Raw genomic sequence first — 18,589 nt, 5'->3', positions numbered from 1 at the left:
CAAAGGCTCCATCTTCATGATTTTAAATGCAAAGAGTTTATCACAAAGACACTCTTGGGAAAGGAAAAAAAAAGAAGAAGAGAAAAACGACTCTTTCTTCATCCCTGCTCCCTTTTCTGTTTTCCCGTCTATTTTGTCTTACATTTGCGGGGCAGGGGCAGGCAGAGCTCCTGCAGCCGGGGCGAGGCGCTGGCTGAGCGGGCTGCCCGGCTGACCACGTAGGGGTTGTAGCCCTCAAACAGAGCGTTCCTCTGTTTGGGATGGGACAGCTCCAGAAGCCTCTCGCTGGCCACCGCGCTCCTCACGGCCCTGGAGATGGGCCAGCTCACCGGGCGCCCCCCTTCGTACTTGGGGTGGTCGTGCTTTGGGGCTGGAAAGATGAAGCGATCGAAAAGAGGTTGAACAGCAAGTTCTGATAAACAATGAAGTGTGAGTGTGAGGAGAGAGAGAGAGAGAGAGAGAGAGAGAGAGAGAGAGAGAGAGAGAGAGAGAGAGAGAAACAGACAGACAATCATGGTCATACAGCTTTGTCATCAGACGATCTATGAACTTACATTTTTCAATCAAACTTAATTAAATTCATATTCTTAATATGCAAAATGTATATACTACCACAACTATGAGACAATTATGGATAAAGGTGGTGATTTAGAGCAGTGGTTCTCAATCTTGGGGTCGGGACAGCCCAGAGGGTCACAAGATAATTCTGGGGGGTCGTGAGATTTATGGGACAGGAAAAAAAACATATTTTGCTACTATACAAATCATCATTATCATGTCTATTTTTTTATGATTTTTATCTAATTTTTGCATTTTTCTTGTGAAATTCTTAATAGTTTAACTGATCATTGGTTTTTCACAATAAAAATGCCTTTTACATCCTTTGGTTTTATATGGCTTATGTGGCGTCTTTTCAGAGGGTCCAGAGTTCCTGGTGCTTCTGTTAAATTTCTTGTAAGGAATGTTTTTCAAGGGAGCAACAAGAGACGTGTTATACAGCGAGGAGCCACTGGAAAAGTCGAAACAAGCTCATATAGGTCAGGAGACAAGCTCTTGATTTTTGATAGTTGGTGTCCTTATCTGAGCTAACTAGGCTTAGTTCACAAGAGAGATCCCCCGAAAAGTTGCAGGGGATTGAATTAGTCAGTGAGAAATGCCTTTAGAGTTTCATGGCTACTCTGCTTCCATTACAAGAAATAAAAGCAATAAGTAATAATGAGTGTCTTACTGGCAAGGAGCTCTATGTGTGACGATGCTTTGCAGGGCTTGTGGGACGCTGGTGCGGTCTTACACTCACGGGCGGCGCGCTCCGGTCCCAGCCTTCTCTTGGGCCGGGCAAGCTCACGGATCCGCGGAGTGGCGACTGCAGTCTGCACCACTCTACTTGGCTACAATCAGTTTTAGGTCATGAGCAAGGTTGTATGATACACACACAAAACTTAAGTTCTTAGTAATCACAGACAATCAAACATGTGAAGCTTGGATTAAAACTCCACGGCCCATCCCACGGTGCAAAGCACACCCGGCATTTCCTGTGGTGTCTGAACTGGAAAGAGCGGATGTGGACATTTGCACATTTTTGCAACGCGGGAAGGAAAACAACATCAAAGCAGGAGGCTGTCATCTTTATGGCCCAGTGTTCGTTCTGAAATGGGTAAGATGAATTAAAATTGCTGTAATAATGCTGCATAGTGTAGCAAAGTGTTACCATCACAGTGAAAAAATAACTGTTTCCTGATAACAAAATAAAAAAGTCTGGTAAAAATGAATGGAAGTGAATATTCATACACCCCTTCTTCATTTTTTTCCACTCCCATCTGCACAGCTCAGGCCATCGTGTCGTGCATCTAGATATTTTGTGCCACGACGATGGATGCTGTCACTTCCTTGCTCTTCCTTCCTCATTATCTCCCTGAAGTCTCTCCTTTTTCATTTGTGGGTCAAAAAAACACCACAGCTTTTATGCTCCTCAACAAGGACACCTTTGTAAACTTGTTAACTAATACATGACCAACTTGTCTACTCTAGGTGTTGGCACTCGACTTATAAGGTAGTCACTCAAATGTCTTGTGATACACCCATCCGATTCTTCCCCCGGATGCGCGGACCTACTTTAAAACTACCAGGCATCTCGGACCGCGTGAATACACAGTAATTCCTCAGGAAACGGTGTGCGGTGTTACTCACAGGGGCCAGCAGCCGGCGGTCAGGTTGCCAGCCAGCTGCAGGGAGGCGAGGTTGAGCAAGACAACACAGCCGCTGCGATGGTACGGCCCTCAGAGCCTGCTCACTCACTTCCCATACGGGTGACACCCTGAGAGAGGAGAGAAAGAGAGAGAGAGAGAGAGAGAGAGAGAGAGAGACGGGCAGAGGGAGAAGAAGAGGGAAGTAAGAGGGAGGAGGGAGACGAGAGAGTGGGGAAAGAGATAAAGGTATAGGGATGAAAAGGTAAACGGAATAAAGCAGAACGATGAAGAGAGACAGCAGAGGGAGGAAGGAGACGGGATAGTAGAGGTAAGAGAAGAAGACATAGAAGGATATAAGATGGAGGGAGGAGGAGATAAGATGACTTTAGAACAGGATGAATTATAAAAGTATTGCAGCAAGCAGTGGATCATTATTTAGAAGAATAGACGTAGAGATATCTTCATCATTCAAACGTGTGTCTTTATTGGCAAGTAACACACAATTCACCATTTAGAACAGAGCACCTCCTTCCTCGTACTGAGGGCAAGTCACTAAACTCACACACACCCGCCCCTATTCCCCAGGACGCTACAGTATTCTCTCAAATTCAGTGCCAACAAATGACAACAACAGATGTATGGTTGGATAACAGATTATATTCACCTGGTTTGTGTAAGATCAGTGTTGGAGCTTTTGCTCCTACACAGCTGCGACCAGCGAGGCGTTAACTCTAAGAAGAAAAACATGATTATGCATGGCGTCATAAAAAAGAAGGGGGGGGGGGGGGGTAAAAAGAGAGAGAGAGAAAAGAGAGAGAGAGAGACAAACCAATTTTGGTAGTGGATCCAGTCCGCTGTGGTGGCAGCTGATCCAGCCAGTATACAGAACGACTGGATAAGAGAAAAGAGACTTAATCAGTGTGAGAGAGAGAGAGAGAGAGAGAGAGAGAGAGAGAGAGAGAGAGAGGGAGAGGGAGAAGGAGAGAGAGAGAGTTATATTAGGCCTACCGGTCTGCATATCTGAGCAGGTTGGGTTTTGGCCGAGCAAGCTGTTCTGTCCGAGTTGCCATGGATACAGTCAGGATCTGATGGGGGGAACAGAGCATGTAGAAACGACCCTGCTTCATAAGCACATGGCGTTCCCCAGTATTGCAGCAATAGAACTTATTACAGTCACTTATTACGGTGTAACTGAGATTCACAGAGACAACAGAACAAGATATTTGTTGCCACATAACCAGGGTCAGTGGAAATTGCTTTTGTTAAATTGATGGATTGAATGGAGTAGTTCTGCTAAATGCAGTGGCTACATGGCCACAGGACAGTAAAGACAGAAAACACACTGTAAATGGGAATAGCATGAAATAGATTAATAAATACAAACAGAACAAAAAAAGGACATATTGGCAAGACATAATGGAATGCAACAAGTTTAGGTAGTACTTTTACATTTGAGGTAGTAGCCTACTCTTGTAGATATTTGGTTTACGGGATATTGTCGTTAAATTTGGCACCTCAACACGTTACCATCATGCTTCGTAAGGTTGGTTGTAGCACTACTTCTAGAATTACTTTATCTGCCAGTCTGATGATCTCTAGAGGGACATTTTTGCCACTCAATACGATGATCACAGGAATGCACATTGCAGTTATTTTTTTTAAACAGTGTGGTTCTAATTGTACTCAGAATTACATAGCAACGGCAGTAAACATTTAAGCAACCACGCCGCTAATTATATCCTTAATTACATTAACATAGTCCTTAGTCCATGTTTGCTGAACATGACAAGACAGGAATATGACACATGACTGTTTGTTTGTGCCCAACTTCAAAACGGGATTTTTTGTTCCGTTGCCCTAGTTTACCTGTCGCTGCAGCAGCTCGCTCTCTGGTACTGACACCGACACCTGGCGGTTGCTAAGGTATCGAGTGACGCTCGCGGGGTATACAGTATACCAAAGATTGCCTATTTGAACGATGAATCACTTGTGTAAAAAAAAAAGTTCCACTTTCGTTCTCTCCTCCAGCAATTTTCCCTCGGGCACAGATCACTGTAAAGGGCTTCTTTTACAGCGTGTCCACGCACCGTTACCATAGTGACCAATCTAGGACAGACCGGACAGTGTGGTACCTGGAAATAGGGGCAGAGTGAGCTCTCTGTTCTTTCCTACTCTCAGTTGACAAGTATGTGTTATTACCACATCTCTGGAGCTAAAAGGTGTTTATAGAAAGAAATGTTGGCTGCAATATGTAAAAATGTATTTATCATGGCCACTGTAAGAACCAACATTTAAAAAACATAGTTGGCACATAATCACAATTTACAACAAGTAACTTGCAATGGTCGATCGATCGATCTCTATCTATTGCTGTGGTCAATTAAAGGTACATATCAGCAAATGGGTGATATTCAAAATTATCAAATAATAAATGTAGTAATTCTACCAGATAGAATACAAAATGAGATTTAAGTGAATAAAATAGTCTCAAGCCCATTTAAAAACAAATACAACACCTTTATTTTCAACAGACATCTTAAATCTTATAAAACAGCACAGTAAAGAATCTACCAAAGCTTCTTTAATAGTCATGATAAAGCAACAAGCTTTTAATATAATACTGTAGTTATTCTCTAAACTAGTATTGCAGGAGTCTGTTATTGTGCTAAGCTAACAATTCATGTCCCTCTGACATTATCATCACCTGTTACTGCCTTGGTGTCCACACATAACAATAACTGAGGAAAACACGCAGCTACAGCATCATGTCACATTCACAGGCCTCTCTGAAACACACAGAGAAACCCATAGGCAATAGATGGCCAGGGTCAAAAATGTAGTGTTTGGTCAGCATCAGTAACTAACACTTAAAGGATAATACCAGTGTCATTTAGAGTTATAGCCCATTTACCACTGTCTATGTCTAGTTTAAATTTCCCCAAATCATTTTGCAATGCATGTTGTATGTAATTAAATATTTTAACATGTACTTGTTTTTCAAAGTTTTTAAAATACAAACTTCACGGTGTCAAACTTAGCTTGAAATTAACTGCTGTCCCAGCTAACAAATATGCTCCAAATAAGAATACATGTATGTGACAATAAAGTTTGTAAGGCAACATGTTTTGAGGGATTAATTCCTGGCAGATACTTCCATTTCTTCTTGTGTGTGTCAGGTGACTCACAATAAGCAGAGAATAATGTGATGTGATGTAATAATGATACAACAGAAACTCTGACAAAACCAAATTAAGGCTTCATGTTTACTGTGATGGATTATTTAGCTCAGGCAATTGTCAAGTCTGTAGAAGTTGTTTTTCATACTGTACAAGAAGGAATGGCAGCAGATGGCTTTGTCTGAAAATTAGCCATGATATCTACAATTGTGCTGACTGTGGACACTAGGAATTAAGTAAAGGAGAGGGGCAACCTAGACAATTGGCACAAACTTCAAAACAAACACTGCTATTATCCTTAAAGCAACTTGGCAGTACAGTCAATCTCAACTGACTTGGCATTACAGTAATCGAGACGAATCTCCATGCAATATAGATTCCACTGTCTCAAGACACGGGTCTGGAGAGTAGAGTTTCATTTTCCCTCTGTCGTCTCTGGAGAGAGAAAATTATCCTTGATCTAAAACTATTCAGCTACCAATCATAATCTCCATGATCGCCAATGTTCAGGGTTCAATGGTAACAAAATGCAGGGATTTCAGTGACAATACCAGTTCACAGGCATAAGTTCATGATGCTTTGAGCACTCTTATTAAGCTGCCAGTGGTCAGCGGGGTTACAGTAAATGGAAAAGGAAAGATGGCACCAAATGCTCCGCTCTCTTGTGTCCAGTGCAGGTAGAATGAGGGTGAAACAGTTGAAAAGGCAAGTGAGACAGGGGCAGAGATCGGTAAACAGCGAGTATATATTCAGTAGCACCAGGAGAGAGAGTGTGAGAGTGTGTGTGTGTGTGTGTGTGTGTGTGTGTCAGTGTCAGAGGGTCTGCACTATGACAGGGTACAGCAGGGACATGTGCTCGGCTCCTCTGATAGGCAGCTTGTGTGTGGTGTAGTAGTGGATGACCTCTGGGATGGTGGAGAAGGGAGGGCTGTTCTCCCCGAGGACGTAACGCCCGTCTGCAGACTGAACGAACTTCATGTGCATGAAGCCCTTACAGCTCCTGAGAGAGAGAGAGGGGACAGAAGAGATTAAACTTAGTACTGCAGTGTGGATTATGACATTTACAGAACAGGGAACAGGAAAAACATCTTATACCCCTATGCGTGATCCATTGTCTGCTTTGTAACATCAGAGTAAACACGAGAGCTGAATTCACATTCCTTGAATTTCAGTTACATTTTTCCATTGTTGATTTATGGACTCCATTATGGCAACCAATCCGCTCTCAACCAAGCTCTCACTTGGGTGCAATGCGCTGAAATGATTATGCCTTATTACATGCTGCTTCAAAACAGTACAGGTCTTAGGCTAGCAGCAACTCTCAACATACAGATGATCACTCTGAATGAGCAAAACAGCTGCTTGCCTGCTGATTATTCATATAGCCAATGGGCTGGAAACAAACTAGCAGAGGGCAAAAGGGGGATGGGGGAAGGGGAGACAGTGCAGCACAGATAAAGTGGTGGGGGGAGCAGGGAGATAATAGAAAAATGGTGAAGAATAATAAGTTGCCTTAGGGCGCAGATATCAGATGATTCTCATACCACCCACAACCCATAACAATACCCAAATGAGGCAAAACTGGATCAGATCATTTTGGAAACCACACAGGCGGCAGTGTGACGCACTGAGGCAGAATTCCCCTTTAAGAGACTACAATGTTTTTTCAATTACAGCCTGGATGAAGGCGATGTGTGTCTAATTGATCGGCTACAGCTTACTATTAAGCCTAAAGATGGAGGTAACAATGTGAGACAGGACATACATGGGCAAGCTACACAAACATTCAGACAGTACTGTGTAAGTAAGTGAGTACACTTCATGGACATGAGTCGGGTATAAATGACTTCATCTAACAGGAGGCTGGGGTAAGAGTGTGAGCAGGAGTGTGTACCTGAGGGAGAGAGAGTAGTCGTTGCGGCAGGTCTGGCTGTTCCTCACCAGGTAGGAGCTCTCCTTGCACAGCGTCAGCAGGCTCTCTGCCTCCGAGCGGCTCAGGGCGCCGTGGTACCACCTGCAGCACCAACAGAAGAGAGTATTACTGCACTGATCCATGTAGGGTCATTCATGCCGGCAAGGGCTGCAGTTTCTACTAGAGTCTAGTGTTGTACCATGAGTCTGCTTGTCAGAATCATAGACAGACACACTTCAAATCAAGCCAAATCAAAATTACATTTCTGATTTGGATGAAGGATCATTTGTACTATAAGAGTAGGTCTCCCCAATATTTCCAACTCTGTTAAATAATGTAATTGTTTCTTCTATCACTCTTGTCATTATGTAAAATCAGCTTACTCTCTTGACTCTCAATAATGGTGGCAACTCCCATAATGAAAAAAATAGCTCAATAAATCATGGACATAAACAGTAAAGAAAGCAGGTACTATCCCAAAATCTTTTATGTTAGCATTTACTTTATTCAGTTATCGTCTTAGGTCTTAAGGAAAACCATGTAGATACACTATATGACATAACACAGACTAGAGCCAGGGGACACATTGCGGCATAATGCAAACAGCAGACAAATAATGAGACACCACCATGTAGCGCAATTAAGCACTGCTAGCATATATTCCATCCCATTAGAAACTAAACCTAAGAAACTTTGGTTTGATCATACTACATTATGTTACTTCCTCTGTCTGCTCAACTGTCAAGATGCAACACCCATGTAATCTCCTGTTGGGGTTAAAAACGCCTTGCCACATTTACCTAGTCATTACACACAATACAATACAAAATGGCATGGGAAGGAAATAAAGATTGCATATAATCATTACACAATAAGAGTTATAGAGTTAAAGTTAAAGGAGAATACTAGTGTCAGCGATATTTCCACATGCTCACAGGTTATCTTACTGTACACAAAGTGCTGCTGTTCACCATTTAAACCTTTTATTTGTCAGTGGTTTATAATTGGGTTGTGCTTACTTCACAGCTCCTGCTTACAGTAGACTGCAACAACACTATCCGTTAAGACTGTACATGTACACTTACACTTGTCTCTCCAGCGGTAGAGATGGGTCCACTCTCTCACCGAGGAGAGGAGGGGTGTCACCAACCATACGGAGAGTGGCTGAGCCCCCCGCCGCTGTGGTGGATGTGGGGCTGGTCCTGGTAAGCCTGGTCTGGTCTGTCTGGGCTCGCGAGCGCTCCCTTTCCGCCCCTTCAAACTGAACTATGGACAGACAGAGAGACAGGGAAAGGAATTAATCTGTATCAGAAGAAAAAGTGAAACATAGTGTGAGGCATATTTTGTATTTGTAGAATTCTTGTGGTCTAAGTCTGAGGCACATTTGTTAATATACATACCAGGAATGTACAGTACATCCAGGCGTATGCCAATTTACCTGCTAGAGCTTTAGAGATGTTGTCCTTCTTCCACTCCCACGGCTGGTCGTATTCATCAGCAGGCCTCTCATCATCCTGAGGCAGCCTGCTCTCCCTGCTGTCTACCTGGGCAAGTCCTCCTTCGACCCCCTGGGGTTGCTGCTGTGAAGGTGGAGCGACACGGCTGTAGTGACGAGTCCTCTCCTCATATGGGTTATCATATAACTGGCCGCCGTCTGCGATCCCAGACCTGTGAGTCATCGCGCTGTGCTGGAGCTCTGCGCAGAAAACATACACACACATACACAAACACATACCCACACAACCACAATGTTAATGGGCCAGTTTGTAAGTCATTCTGTGTGACTCATTCAGTAAAGTTTTCCTTTGGGCTGCCAGTGAACTCTAAGCAGGGCTCTAAAGTGCGTAAATGTGCCCAAAATTGAAATTCTGCGACCTAGAAATTCAATTTAGGTGCACCGCTGCGCTTACAAGTAATTGTCTTGGTGCAACTTTATTTGAATAACTTCTTTACAGCGAGCATGGATCGCATCCGGTTATCTGTTCTGCTGTAGTCAATGAAACACAAACCTCATTTTACTTACCTCAGAGCTGTTTTTCTAAAATTAAATCCCTTTCCTGATGCTTCCTCTCACATCGGCTGTCAGCCTGATGATACTGACTCAGATCCAGCCAGTCCGTTATGAAAACGAAAGTGAAACTTATGTTTGTATGCTCCAAAATGCACGCAGGTGTTTGTAACTGTGTGTGCTAGACAGTAACTTCACACTTTTTAGTTAGAAATGTGTAAAATTGTCTCAGAAATACAGTGAACATGTACAATGCCACTCACGGACAGCATCACCCCTAGTGGCCAGTTTGCTTTTAATCACAGACAGGATTTTCTATGATAACCAAGCTGCTGAAATGTGATGTTTAGAAGCAAAGAGCATGGAAGCCAAGTGCTCCTTAAATGTTTCAGGGTGCAATGACATTTGTGCTGGTGCTCCTATGTTTTGGAGGTCGGGAGCACCAGTGCTACCAGGTAAAAAAGTGAATTTAAATCCCTGTGTACAAGTGAGTGATAAAGATCTTCTGACTGACCTGAAATGATTCGCTGGGCCTCAAATGGTTCCATGTAGCTGCAGCAGTCTGGTGGTGCAGATTTGGGCTCCCAGTCTGATCCAATTCTTGGGTCTGGACGGGCATCAAATGGGTCAGAGTAGTCTGTGTCTGCGTCCACCGCGACTGGGGCAGAGGGAACCACCTGTGGGGGGAGAGAGGGAAACAAAAGAAAAGCCATCTAATGAATTTAGTGGGACAATGTGATGGACTTATCTGTGCAAAGCGGAAGAGCCTGAACAATAATTGTGTTTTTGTGTTCGTATGTGTGTGTGAGAGAGAGAGAGAGAGAGAGAGAGAGAGAGAGAGAGAGAGAGAGAGAGAGAGAGAGAGAGAGAGAGAGAGAGAGAGAGAGAGAATGCAGAGAATGAGAGGGGAAATGAAGCAGACAATAAAACAGTGCAATACTTACAGGTTCCTCTTGAATGGTCACTGGACTCAGGGGGACTTTACAGCGGCCAAACTCCTGAGAGTCCACTTTGATGAGTCTGTGTTTGGGAGACACCACTTTCACCTGGAACATAAAACACAGAAGTAAATGAAACATGTTCACCAGTGATTTATGCATTATCATCAGTAAGCAATGGACCATCCATAAGAAAAGATAGTCTAAAAGGGCATTTGTCCTTGACACGTAGTACCTGCTACACAAAAGAAACACTTAGCCTACTTCACATAAACATGACTGTAAAAGCATACATGTCCTACCTCCACACCATTAGGCAGCACTGATCCTAATGCAGGGAAAGAGGGCAGGCTCACTGTTGCACTGCAGGAACTGTAGCTTCCATTCTGGTGCTCCTTATCAGAGGTCTGGTAGGGGTCCTCAAAGTCCAGCTCTTTTTGAGCTCTGTAGGCCCTCAGTATTTCACTCTCAGTGTAATCCGGCCTGGGGGGCTGTGGAGGGTCGCGCCTGCTGCCAAAGTTTAGGTAGTCCTTCAGCCACTTTGCCATGGATCTGAGGATTAAGGGGCAAAAAATCAGTTAGCATGGCATCAAAATTCAAACTTTTAACATAAAGTAGCTATGTAACACTGTGAGAAATTAACGCAAAACCAGCCAAATGATGGTAGGTTTGGACTATGAATATAAAGTACTACTACTAGTCAATATAGGGATTCCTATTTACGTTAGTCAACCCTACATGAACTTGGCTGGAGTTGTTCAAACCTTCCAGTAACTGGCAGAGCCCTGCAGGAAAAAGGCAGTGCCAGAAAAAATATAATCAACAGGTCTTGTGCAAATGCGAATACCGATATCGTTAGGGTTAACGTTAGATAACTTTGCCTCTGAGATTAAGCGGAAAGCTTTGGTAACACTTTAGCGTAACGTTGGCAAGCGAATCTCAGTGTTATCCCTACTGACAATTTTACTAGCATTAAGTTAACGATCCCAATCAGTCACTTATCCACACCATCGGGATAACGTTTATGTTCGACTCCAACCCATAATTGTTAGCTAAGTAAAGTATCAATCTAACCAGTTAACTAGCAAATAATTCACTGAATAACTAGCGAATACGGTAATATCTGAGTCAGACAACTAGCCACCTAAGGTAGCCAACCGCTTTGTCAATAAGCCAAAGCTAGCTAGCTACCCGCAGCTAACGTCGTAGCGTCAACACCGTTAACTAGCTAGACAGTTAACGTTAGTTCTTTTCGCTCACCCTCTTTCTTTGCCTTGACGGTCGCCCGTTCCAATTATATTTGTCTGGTCGACATCCAGCGTTTCGTTTTGCTCGGTCTAAAACAGAAACATTGTTTTCTATTAAATCCGTCCTGCTCAGCTGCCAAGCAGGTTAGTTGGCTAATGTTAGCTGAGCCAGACCAGACAGTCGCCCAACACACAACATTCACTGGCACAGCGGAGTGATTTAAAGGGGAGTAACGGGACTTTTTTTTTTTAGTGGGTCGACATTTAAGCTTCAAACATGTTGTGAGTCTCATTAAGGTTTTCACATCCAAAAGCACTACTCGCTTCCACAAACATTTCCAAACCAAAGTCCACTGTTGAACATCATATTTTCTACATTATAGGCTTTAGAATATGTGAAGTGACTCCTTTTTGGTATATACTGTATATATATATTTTCACACGAAATATGCCTTTTCACTATAATTTGTGACCTAAATGTTGAATTAAATTAAATGAATTTACATGATTTAGTAGAATATCACACTGCCAGTGCTCTTCCCTACAACTCCCCGAGGCTTTTGTGTACTTGACATTTGCTCACATTCTTACCTTTCTGATCCATGGATGTATTAAACCTTTCTGATCCCCAGAAATTATTTCCAAGGTCAAGCAGGGATTGGTTTGACAACTATAGGAACTAAATATTACCATGCCAAATCAACATTTAAAAAAATGAAGAAAAAAAAAGATGTTGAGATGTCTGAATAATACATTTCAAGAACAAAGAGTAAAAGTAAAACAGATTTTAATTACACACTGAAAATACAACTGACATTTTTGTACAGCATATCTGCCCCACAAAAACTCAGGCAGTGACTACAGGTTCATGGAGCTACAGAGTGGATTTAAATTACAAACAAGAGTTGTTATTTCACTGCACTTGGACAGAAGGAAGGAAGCTACCTCCTAATGAGTGCCCACCATCATATTGGCTAGTTATCAGTCACTTGTATTATGTGTTGTATCTTTGTAGAGAGGATTTCATAATGTATGCCCACAAAAATGGTTTGCACATCTCAATTGCTGTACAACATGCCATGAGGGACCATATCATACATACACCTTTCTGTATTTTTGTACAATTCTACATCAATCACTCAATTCCACAAGAAGACATTTTGCTTCAAAGAATCACAAGCATCTTCATCTCATTCGCTGTCGTTGCTGTCACTGTCTGAATACGCCCCCAGGAGGCTGAGAGATGAGCCATTTTGTGCGGGGATGGGCTTAGTAGTTTTGGTGGAATCAGCTGTCAATGCCTTAGAATCTGTAAAACAAGAAACACAATGATTAGGTTTTTCAAATCAAATGCAGACATGTGATCAAGAACATAAACAAGCAGAAAAAGAGAGTTGTGTGTCCAAAGAAAACTTGAAATCCGTAACAAAACTGAAAAATCACATTTGTGCTTACAACTATAATAGGAACACATTTTTGGTGAGGCAAACCACATACTGCACCAAATAAATGCCATGTTAACATGCAGTTAAAGTAATAAACTAATGGCAAAAGATTCAGGCCATTATAAAGTGACAGGCTGTAAGAAACACTGAATGTGTCACCTGTCTTTGAGCTGGGAGCAGCAGGGGGCGCCATAGGACCAGGTTTGCTGACAGCCGCTGCTGGTTTCTTCCTCACAACCAGGGATCCCAGAGTCCCTCCGCCTCCCAACTTCCCTACGCTCCTCTCCCAGCTCTCCACCTTGGCCCTCTTCACTCCTCCAGCTGAGGGTCCCTGTGGAAACAAGAGACACCCCTTTATTCCCTGCTCAGACTATCTTCTTTGTGTTCTTTAAGTGTTAGTTTTTAGTTTGTTTCACAGCCTTTTTCTGATTGAACATAGCCAATGAAAGTTCCAATACTATAAATGGGTAGTATGAGAAAAAGGACAATGGGAAATTGATGGTTAAGGGACATGAAGTCCAACTGTGTTCATTAAAGCAGATACAATGAAACAAAAACAACATTTTGCATTTTGTACAACTAACGCTGTTCTGTATTCATCTCAGAGTGGACATGCTGCACAAAGAAACATTTTTTCACTTTGCATGGTGGAAAAATAAGAACTCTTATAACTGTATTTAAGACAATTTGGGCTGTTTGCTTGGATGTGGATTAAGCCTAGTACTAGACTTCAATTCAAAAAGATTTCATTTTCAATGGAGATCTCCATTGGTGTAAACTTTTTAGTTGAACCAGTCCTTCAACACTTTTTAAAGCCTTAAATGTAGATAATATATTTAGGATGTTTTCAGATTTCTTAATGACCTGCAGATACTCTGAATTCAGGCAAGTTTTCACTCACAGAAAAGTTTATTAAATTGTGATTGTGATTGTCTGAACTTTCTAAAACACATTGTATTGTTCAATGTGGCAAACCAACAATCTGGCACTTAACTAGGCTAAAACAAATGTGAACAAGTCTTTGCAAATACCATTTGATCCAAGTCTCTTGTCAAGGACTGAATTTACACACATTTACACACATTTTGTTGAGCATGAGTGGCCATACCTGTGCCTCTGTAGGTCTGTCAGTGGTGAGGATGTCTGTGGGTTTGTCTGTACTGGATGTGTTTGGCTGTGTGCTGCTGCTGCTCTGCTCCTCCTGGTCTGAATCGGAGTCTGAGTCCCTCAGTCTTTTCACTAGAGCGCGGTCCAACATCTCTCTGTGAGGCAAGTGGAAGGAATCAATTTAAACTGAGTTTAATGACTCTTGTTTGTTGTTTACACTGAATATAAGAATCATTTACATGACAAATATAATTTTGTGCATCTGAGGAACATAGGCACAGATTAAAATCCAATTCCATTAAAAAAGGTCAAAGGGAACCAATGGGGTATTATGCCATTTCTCTAAGAGCATTAGAGAATATAATATACAACTGCTCCACCAGCCAGTTCAATGCAAACATCTTAGATCTTCGTTTGAAATCTTCCTCACTCACTTTGTTTCTCTCTCATCCTCTTCTTTTTCCCTTTCCCTCTCTCTCTTCTCCAACTCTCTGTACTGGTCGATCATTCCCTCGAAGTCGACCTGCGCCTGCCTCTGGTTCAACTCCTTCAGCTCCTGTAGGTTCTCCAGAACCTCCATCTCCATCTTGGAGTCCCGTGTGCGGTTCTCCAACACCTGGAAGACGATTGGAACACCATCAACTCCCCATTCCCCATGCCTGGGTATTGCTCAACAAATGCAGTTTCAGAAAGTCTGCATCTAACAGCTATGTGGTAGCTATGACATGAAACATAACACAAGCGCCAGAAACAGTTGTTTATACCGACCTTCATGGGGTTGTTCAGCTCCTCCTCCTCTCTATCCCTCTGAATTTTCTTCTCCTCTTCCTCCATTAGTTTCTCTGCCTGGAAGTTTCGTGTGGCGCCGTGTTCCATGGCATAGTCTGTGTTCTCCGGGTCGGTCTATAGTCAGGACATGAGATAAGAGAGAGTGAGAAATGATGTTACACATTGCTGGAGACAAAATGTAACAGTTTGCATTTTGGGACAGAGACTAGCCTCAACATAGTCCTATATTTGCTTTCAAAGTACTTGATTTGATTGTCTTACTTCAATAAATGTAATAATCAGTGTATTGAAAACTCTCACCTTAAAGGTAATCTCAGCCAGACATCGAGTACATTTGATGTAGAAGCGGAAGATGGGCAGTCCCATGTACAGCTCATTCTGAACGGTCTCTTTACGGGCATTGAACTTCTTCCCCTTGTAGATGTACTCACCACATGTTTTACACCTGCAAACAGCCAGAGAAGCATGCTATAAGCCGAGTGAACAAGTATTATGCTTAGTGACAGTGAATGATATCAGTCTACGGTAACAATTTACATTACAATTGCCTCATTCCAGTGTATTAACCTGTGGAAAAGTATTGTAAGTACACAATATTACTGTGTAGGTACTTGATGAAAATCCCAATACATAATTATGTGTTGGGTCAGTGTGTGTTACACTGACACATGGATTAGATAGACATACCTCATATTGAATGGAGCCATCAATCTGACCACATATTGTCGATCTTTAGGGAGTTTAAGCTTTGGGATTTTGGATGGATCAAAATCTGGAGGATAGTATTTCTGTGGAGGGCAAAGCACATAGCAATTACACAGATAGCACAGATAGCATTAACGTACTTTTAATATATAATATAATATAATATAATATAATACAATAGATAGAAAGAGCCACAGCAAGCAGTTGCAACATAACTAGAGACTGAGTACTTAAGACACATTCCTACAGTTTACAGAGGCAAGTTAGTGTTGTGAGGACGAAACACAGAAAGCCAACAGTGAAGAAGAATGCTAGCTAAAACGCTACATAGCTAGTCTACTTGGTTGCTCGTATAGTCCATAAGCTAAGGCTAACTATTATAAATTATTTTAAGAGAAGCATATCGTCGACGTTGTAATACTTACATTCAAGACTTTTCTTTCAGACATTGCTGATTTTGGTAGAAGCCCAACTTAGGAAAGAAACGTTGGGATAATTATTAGCTCGCAGGCTAATGCTGAATTCTGCTCAAGAAGCTCCACCTCCAAGTAGGTCCGCTGTAAACTTCCGGGTGTCTCTTCTTTTACTACCGTAGAAGAAGAGTTCAGGCTGCTGCTGCTGCCCCCTGGAGGAGAGTACTTGCAGTATCTAACTATACTACTGCTACTAGTACTACTAGTACTACTACTACTTCTAATAATAATAATAATAATAATAATAATGATATTCTTTATTTTTATAGCAGAGTTTACAAGAAGGCACAAAAACAAGAATAGTAAAATGCAGGAGACACAAGGGGAAATAAGTTAAAAGAAAAATAAATAAATCTGAACAATGAAATGAGATAAAAATAGATAAAATAAGAAGCAACACCCAAAACTGGGCCATAATAGCTATAAAAGCATGTTTTAAGAAGTGATTTAAAATATGATTTTGAGTTCCACATAGCCTACAGAATCATATAGAAATCCATTCAGCATTTCTCGGATACGTACAGTAACAAAATACCTAATTTAATATAATATAATTACCTAAATAAGCGACCAGAGTTAGGAAGAGTTAGGAAGTAACAGGTTCAATTAAGGATTGCAGTTATCTAATAACAAAAATGGTCATTACTCTGTTAATGAAATATACACAGTCATGATTGCAGCTATTGCTTGTAGGAATACTCAAAACACGTTTAAAGGGAAAGAGGGATTTTGACCTATATATCTTGAAGCGATGATTGGTTGTTGTATGTGATGTTCAAATGACAGTTTCTAAATTGGTCTCTGACCTTAAACTAGATTAAAAAATTTTACAGATTATGTTACAGAGTTTGACAAATCAAGGCGATTGCTGATCATTTTCAAACATTAATAGTCTACAGTAATCTGTAACAGATTCGATTGTAAAAGTAACCTGTTTTACTTTTACGCTTGTTCCTGTCTGTCAACTATAGCCTATTCCTGTGTCACTTAGCCTACTTCTTACACTTAGATGTCACCGGGTCTCATTTTGCCCCCTCTAGTGTGTATGTGTGTGTGTGTGTGTGTGTGTGTGTGTGAGTGGGTGTGAATGTGTGTGGGTGTGTGTGTGAGTGCATGAGCAAATGAGTGATCAATCATTATATGTAGCTTATAATGAGACCAGATCCCAGTATGTCTGTCATGACAGTGTGATCCCATCTGTTGAAAGTCACTGAACACACAAACACATATACAGATACACACATTTCATCATACACATACATTGAACATACGCAAACAAACACTCAAAAAAACAGACATTAAAATATTTTCCAAATGGTTTCTACGTCATTGACCATGCTTTGTATTTTGAGATTTCCTTCATTGTATTGTCTATGTTTTTTTTTGCTTCTTTCAGGACTGTGGGGAGGAGATGATAATTAGTGTGGAGGAACGGCCTCTGTGCCGCTGTGTGGGATTTGTCAGTGACGTGGGGTCTCTGGCCCGGTCACTGTGTAAACAAGCCAGCAGCAAATGAGAGTTCAGACACACACACACACACACACACACACACACACGCACACACACTGCCCTGGGGGGGGGGATTGAGGTTATATACAAAAGGAAATTGGATCCTGATTAGAGATTGGTGTCAATGAGGGTTAACCTGAGGTCTTTCAGCTTTATTGAACAGAGGTGACATGAGGAGATGGACATAATAGGTTAGCAGCAAAAATGTACTGGCAGAGCTCATAGGGTTTAAGTATAGACGTAAAAAACAATTCATATTCTTTGTTTTAGATTTGGGTGTCAGTTTTCAAAAGTTCCCCTTCACAAGATGTAGATACGAGTGACAGCAATGCATTATCCTTTCTCATTTGCTCAGCTTGAAAGTTTCAGATTCACAGCAGCGTTGTGCAGTCATGATGGTTTTAAATATGTGGTGAATTGTTAGCCTGTTTCTGACACATCAGTATGACTCATCTATGAGTCAGATATGAGATTGTTAAACCAAACAGGCATAGTATTTGCATACAATAGGCCACAGATTAAGATTATTTTAGGCTATTCATGCTGTGAAAGTGAAAAATATTTTTTAAATTCTATAATATATTCTGTGACATTGAAACTGTCAATGAGCTGACTGAAATAAACAATTTGCTTGAGTCAACATTCAATTTGTCCATGACATTTCAATCTACCTCAGCAATGTGGCCCTGTGTTTCAGTGAACTGAGCATAGCACTAACTGTCAGGGTTGGGTGTTTTGATTCCCACAGGGCCGCCCGTTTTAAAAATGTATCCACGCATGGTGCTGTCAGCTGCCTTTGGATGAAAACCTCCACCAAATGGCAAATGTTGAATGTGATGTAAATCCTCCTCCAACCATCCTTCCTTTCATCTTGTTAGGTCAACACCTCTCATAAACGTCCTTCCTGCGACTATAACCAAAGATGCAAAGGTGCTGAGCAGTGTCACTCGTGTCAAAGTTACAATGAATATTTCAGAGGCTGGCTGATGTCAACCGCAGCTGTAAAGCGGGTATAAAGAGGGGTTCCTCTGAAGGAGACCTCCAAACCCACCGCAGACTTTCCACTTTCTCCACCCGCCGAAGAGAAGGACTCC

The 18,589-nt window shown here is 41.8% G+C and overlaps 3 protein-coding genes across 3 annotated transcripts; all 3 read right to left on the bottom strand.

The window, feature by feature from the left end:
• Positions 1 to 62: 62 nt before the first annotated feature.
• On the bottom strand, positions 63 to 3,256 carry spmap2 (sperm microtubule associated protein 2). Its single transcript, XM_071512757.1, has 6 exons — positions 3,195 to 3,256; positions 3,016 to 3,077; positions 2,851 to 2,917; positions 2,188 to 2,314; positions 1,229 to 1,388; positions 63 to 370 (listed from the first exon to the last, which is right to left on the bottom strand). The coding sequence occupies exons 1-6, from the start codon at positions 3,254 to 3,256 to the stop codon at positions 129 to 131; spliced, it is 720 nt and encodes a 239-aa protein (XP_071368858.1). The 3' UTR covers positions 63 to 128.
• A 2,327-nt stretch (positions 3,257 to 5,583) lies between these two features.
• LOC139638688 (SH2 domain-containing adapter protein F-like) lies at positions 5,584 to 11,640 on the bottom strand. Its single transcript, XM_071512756.1, has 8 exons — positions 11,481 to 11,640; positions 10,523 to 10,772; positions 10,227 to 10,328; positions 9,797 to 9,959; positions 8,713 to 8,970; positions 8,360 to 8,540; positions 7,257 to 7,376; positions 5,584 to 6,362 (listed from the first exon to the last, which is right to left on the bottom strand). The coding sequence occupies exons 2-8, from the start codon at positions 10,766 to 10,768 to the stop codon at positions 6,176 to 6,178; spliced, it is 1,257 nt and encodes a 418-aa protein (XP_071368857.1). The 5' UTR covers positions 10,769 to 10,772; positions 11,481 to 11,640; the 3' UTR covers positions 5,584 to 6,175.
• Positions 11,641 to 12,255: 615 nt separating this feature from the next.
• yju2 (YJU2 splicing factor homolog) lies at positions 12,256 to 16,073 on the bottom strand. The gene is made up of 8 exons (XM_071512763.1): positions 15,939 to 16,073; positions 15,496 to 15,596; positions 15,109 to 15,253; positions 14,788 to 14,922; positions 14,454 to 14,635; positions 14,021 to 14,174; positions 13,072 to 13,243; positions 12,256 to 12,776 (listed from the first exon to the last, which is right to left on the bottom strand). The coding sequence occupies exons 1-8, from the start codon at positions 15,960 to 15,962 to the stop codon at positions 12,658 to 12,660; spliced, it is 1,032 nt and encodes a 343-aa protein (XP_071368864.1). The 5' UTR covers positions 15,963 to 16,073; the 3' UTR covers positions 12,256 to 12,657.
• Positions 16,074 to 18,589: the final 2,516 nt, after the last annotated feature.

The sequence above is a fragment of the Centroberyx affinis genome, unplaced genomic scaffold (genome assembly GCF_046629955.1).
Source record: "Centroberyx affinis isolate AG114_WGS23_722 - 3 ecotype Tasmania unplaced genomic scaffold, CSIRO-AGI_Caff_v1 ptg006508l_1, whole genome shotgun sequence".
In the NCBI taxonomy this organism is placed as follows: domain Eukaryota; kingdom Metazoa; phylum Chordata; class Actinopteri; order Beryciformes; family Berycidae; genus Centroberyx; species Centroberyx affinis.
Note: the sequence above shows the minus strand (reverse complement) of the source record. Positions and strands in the feature narration are given on the sequence as shown.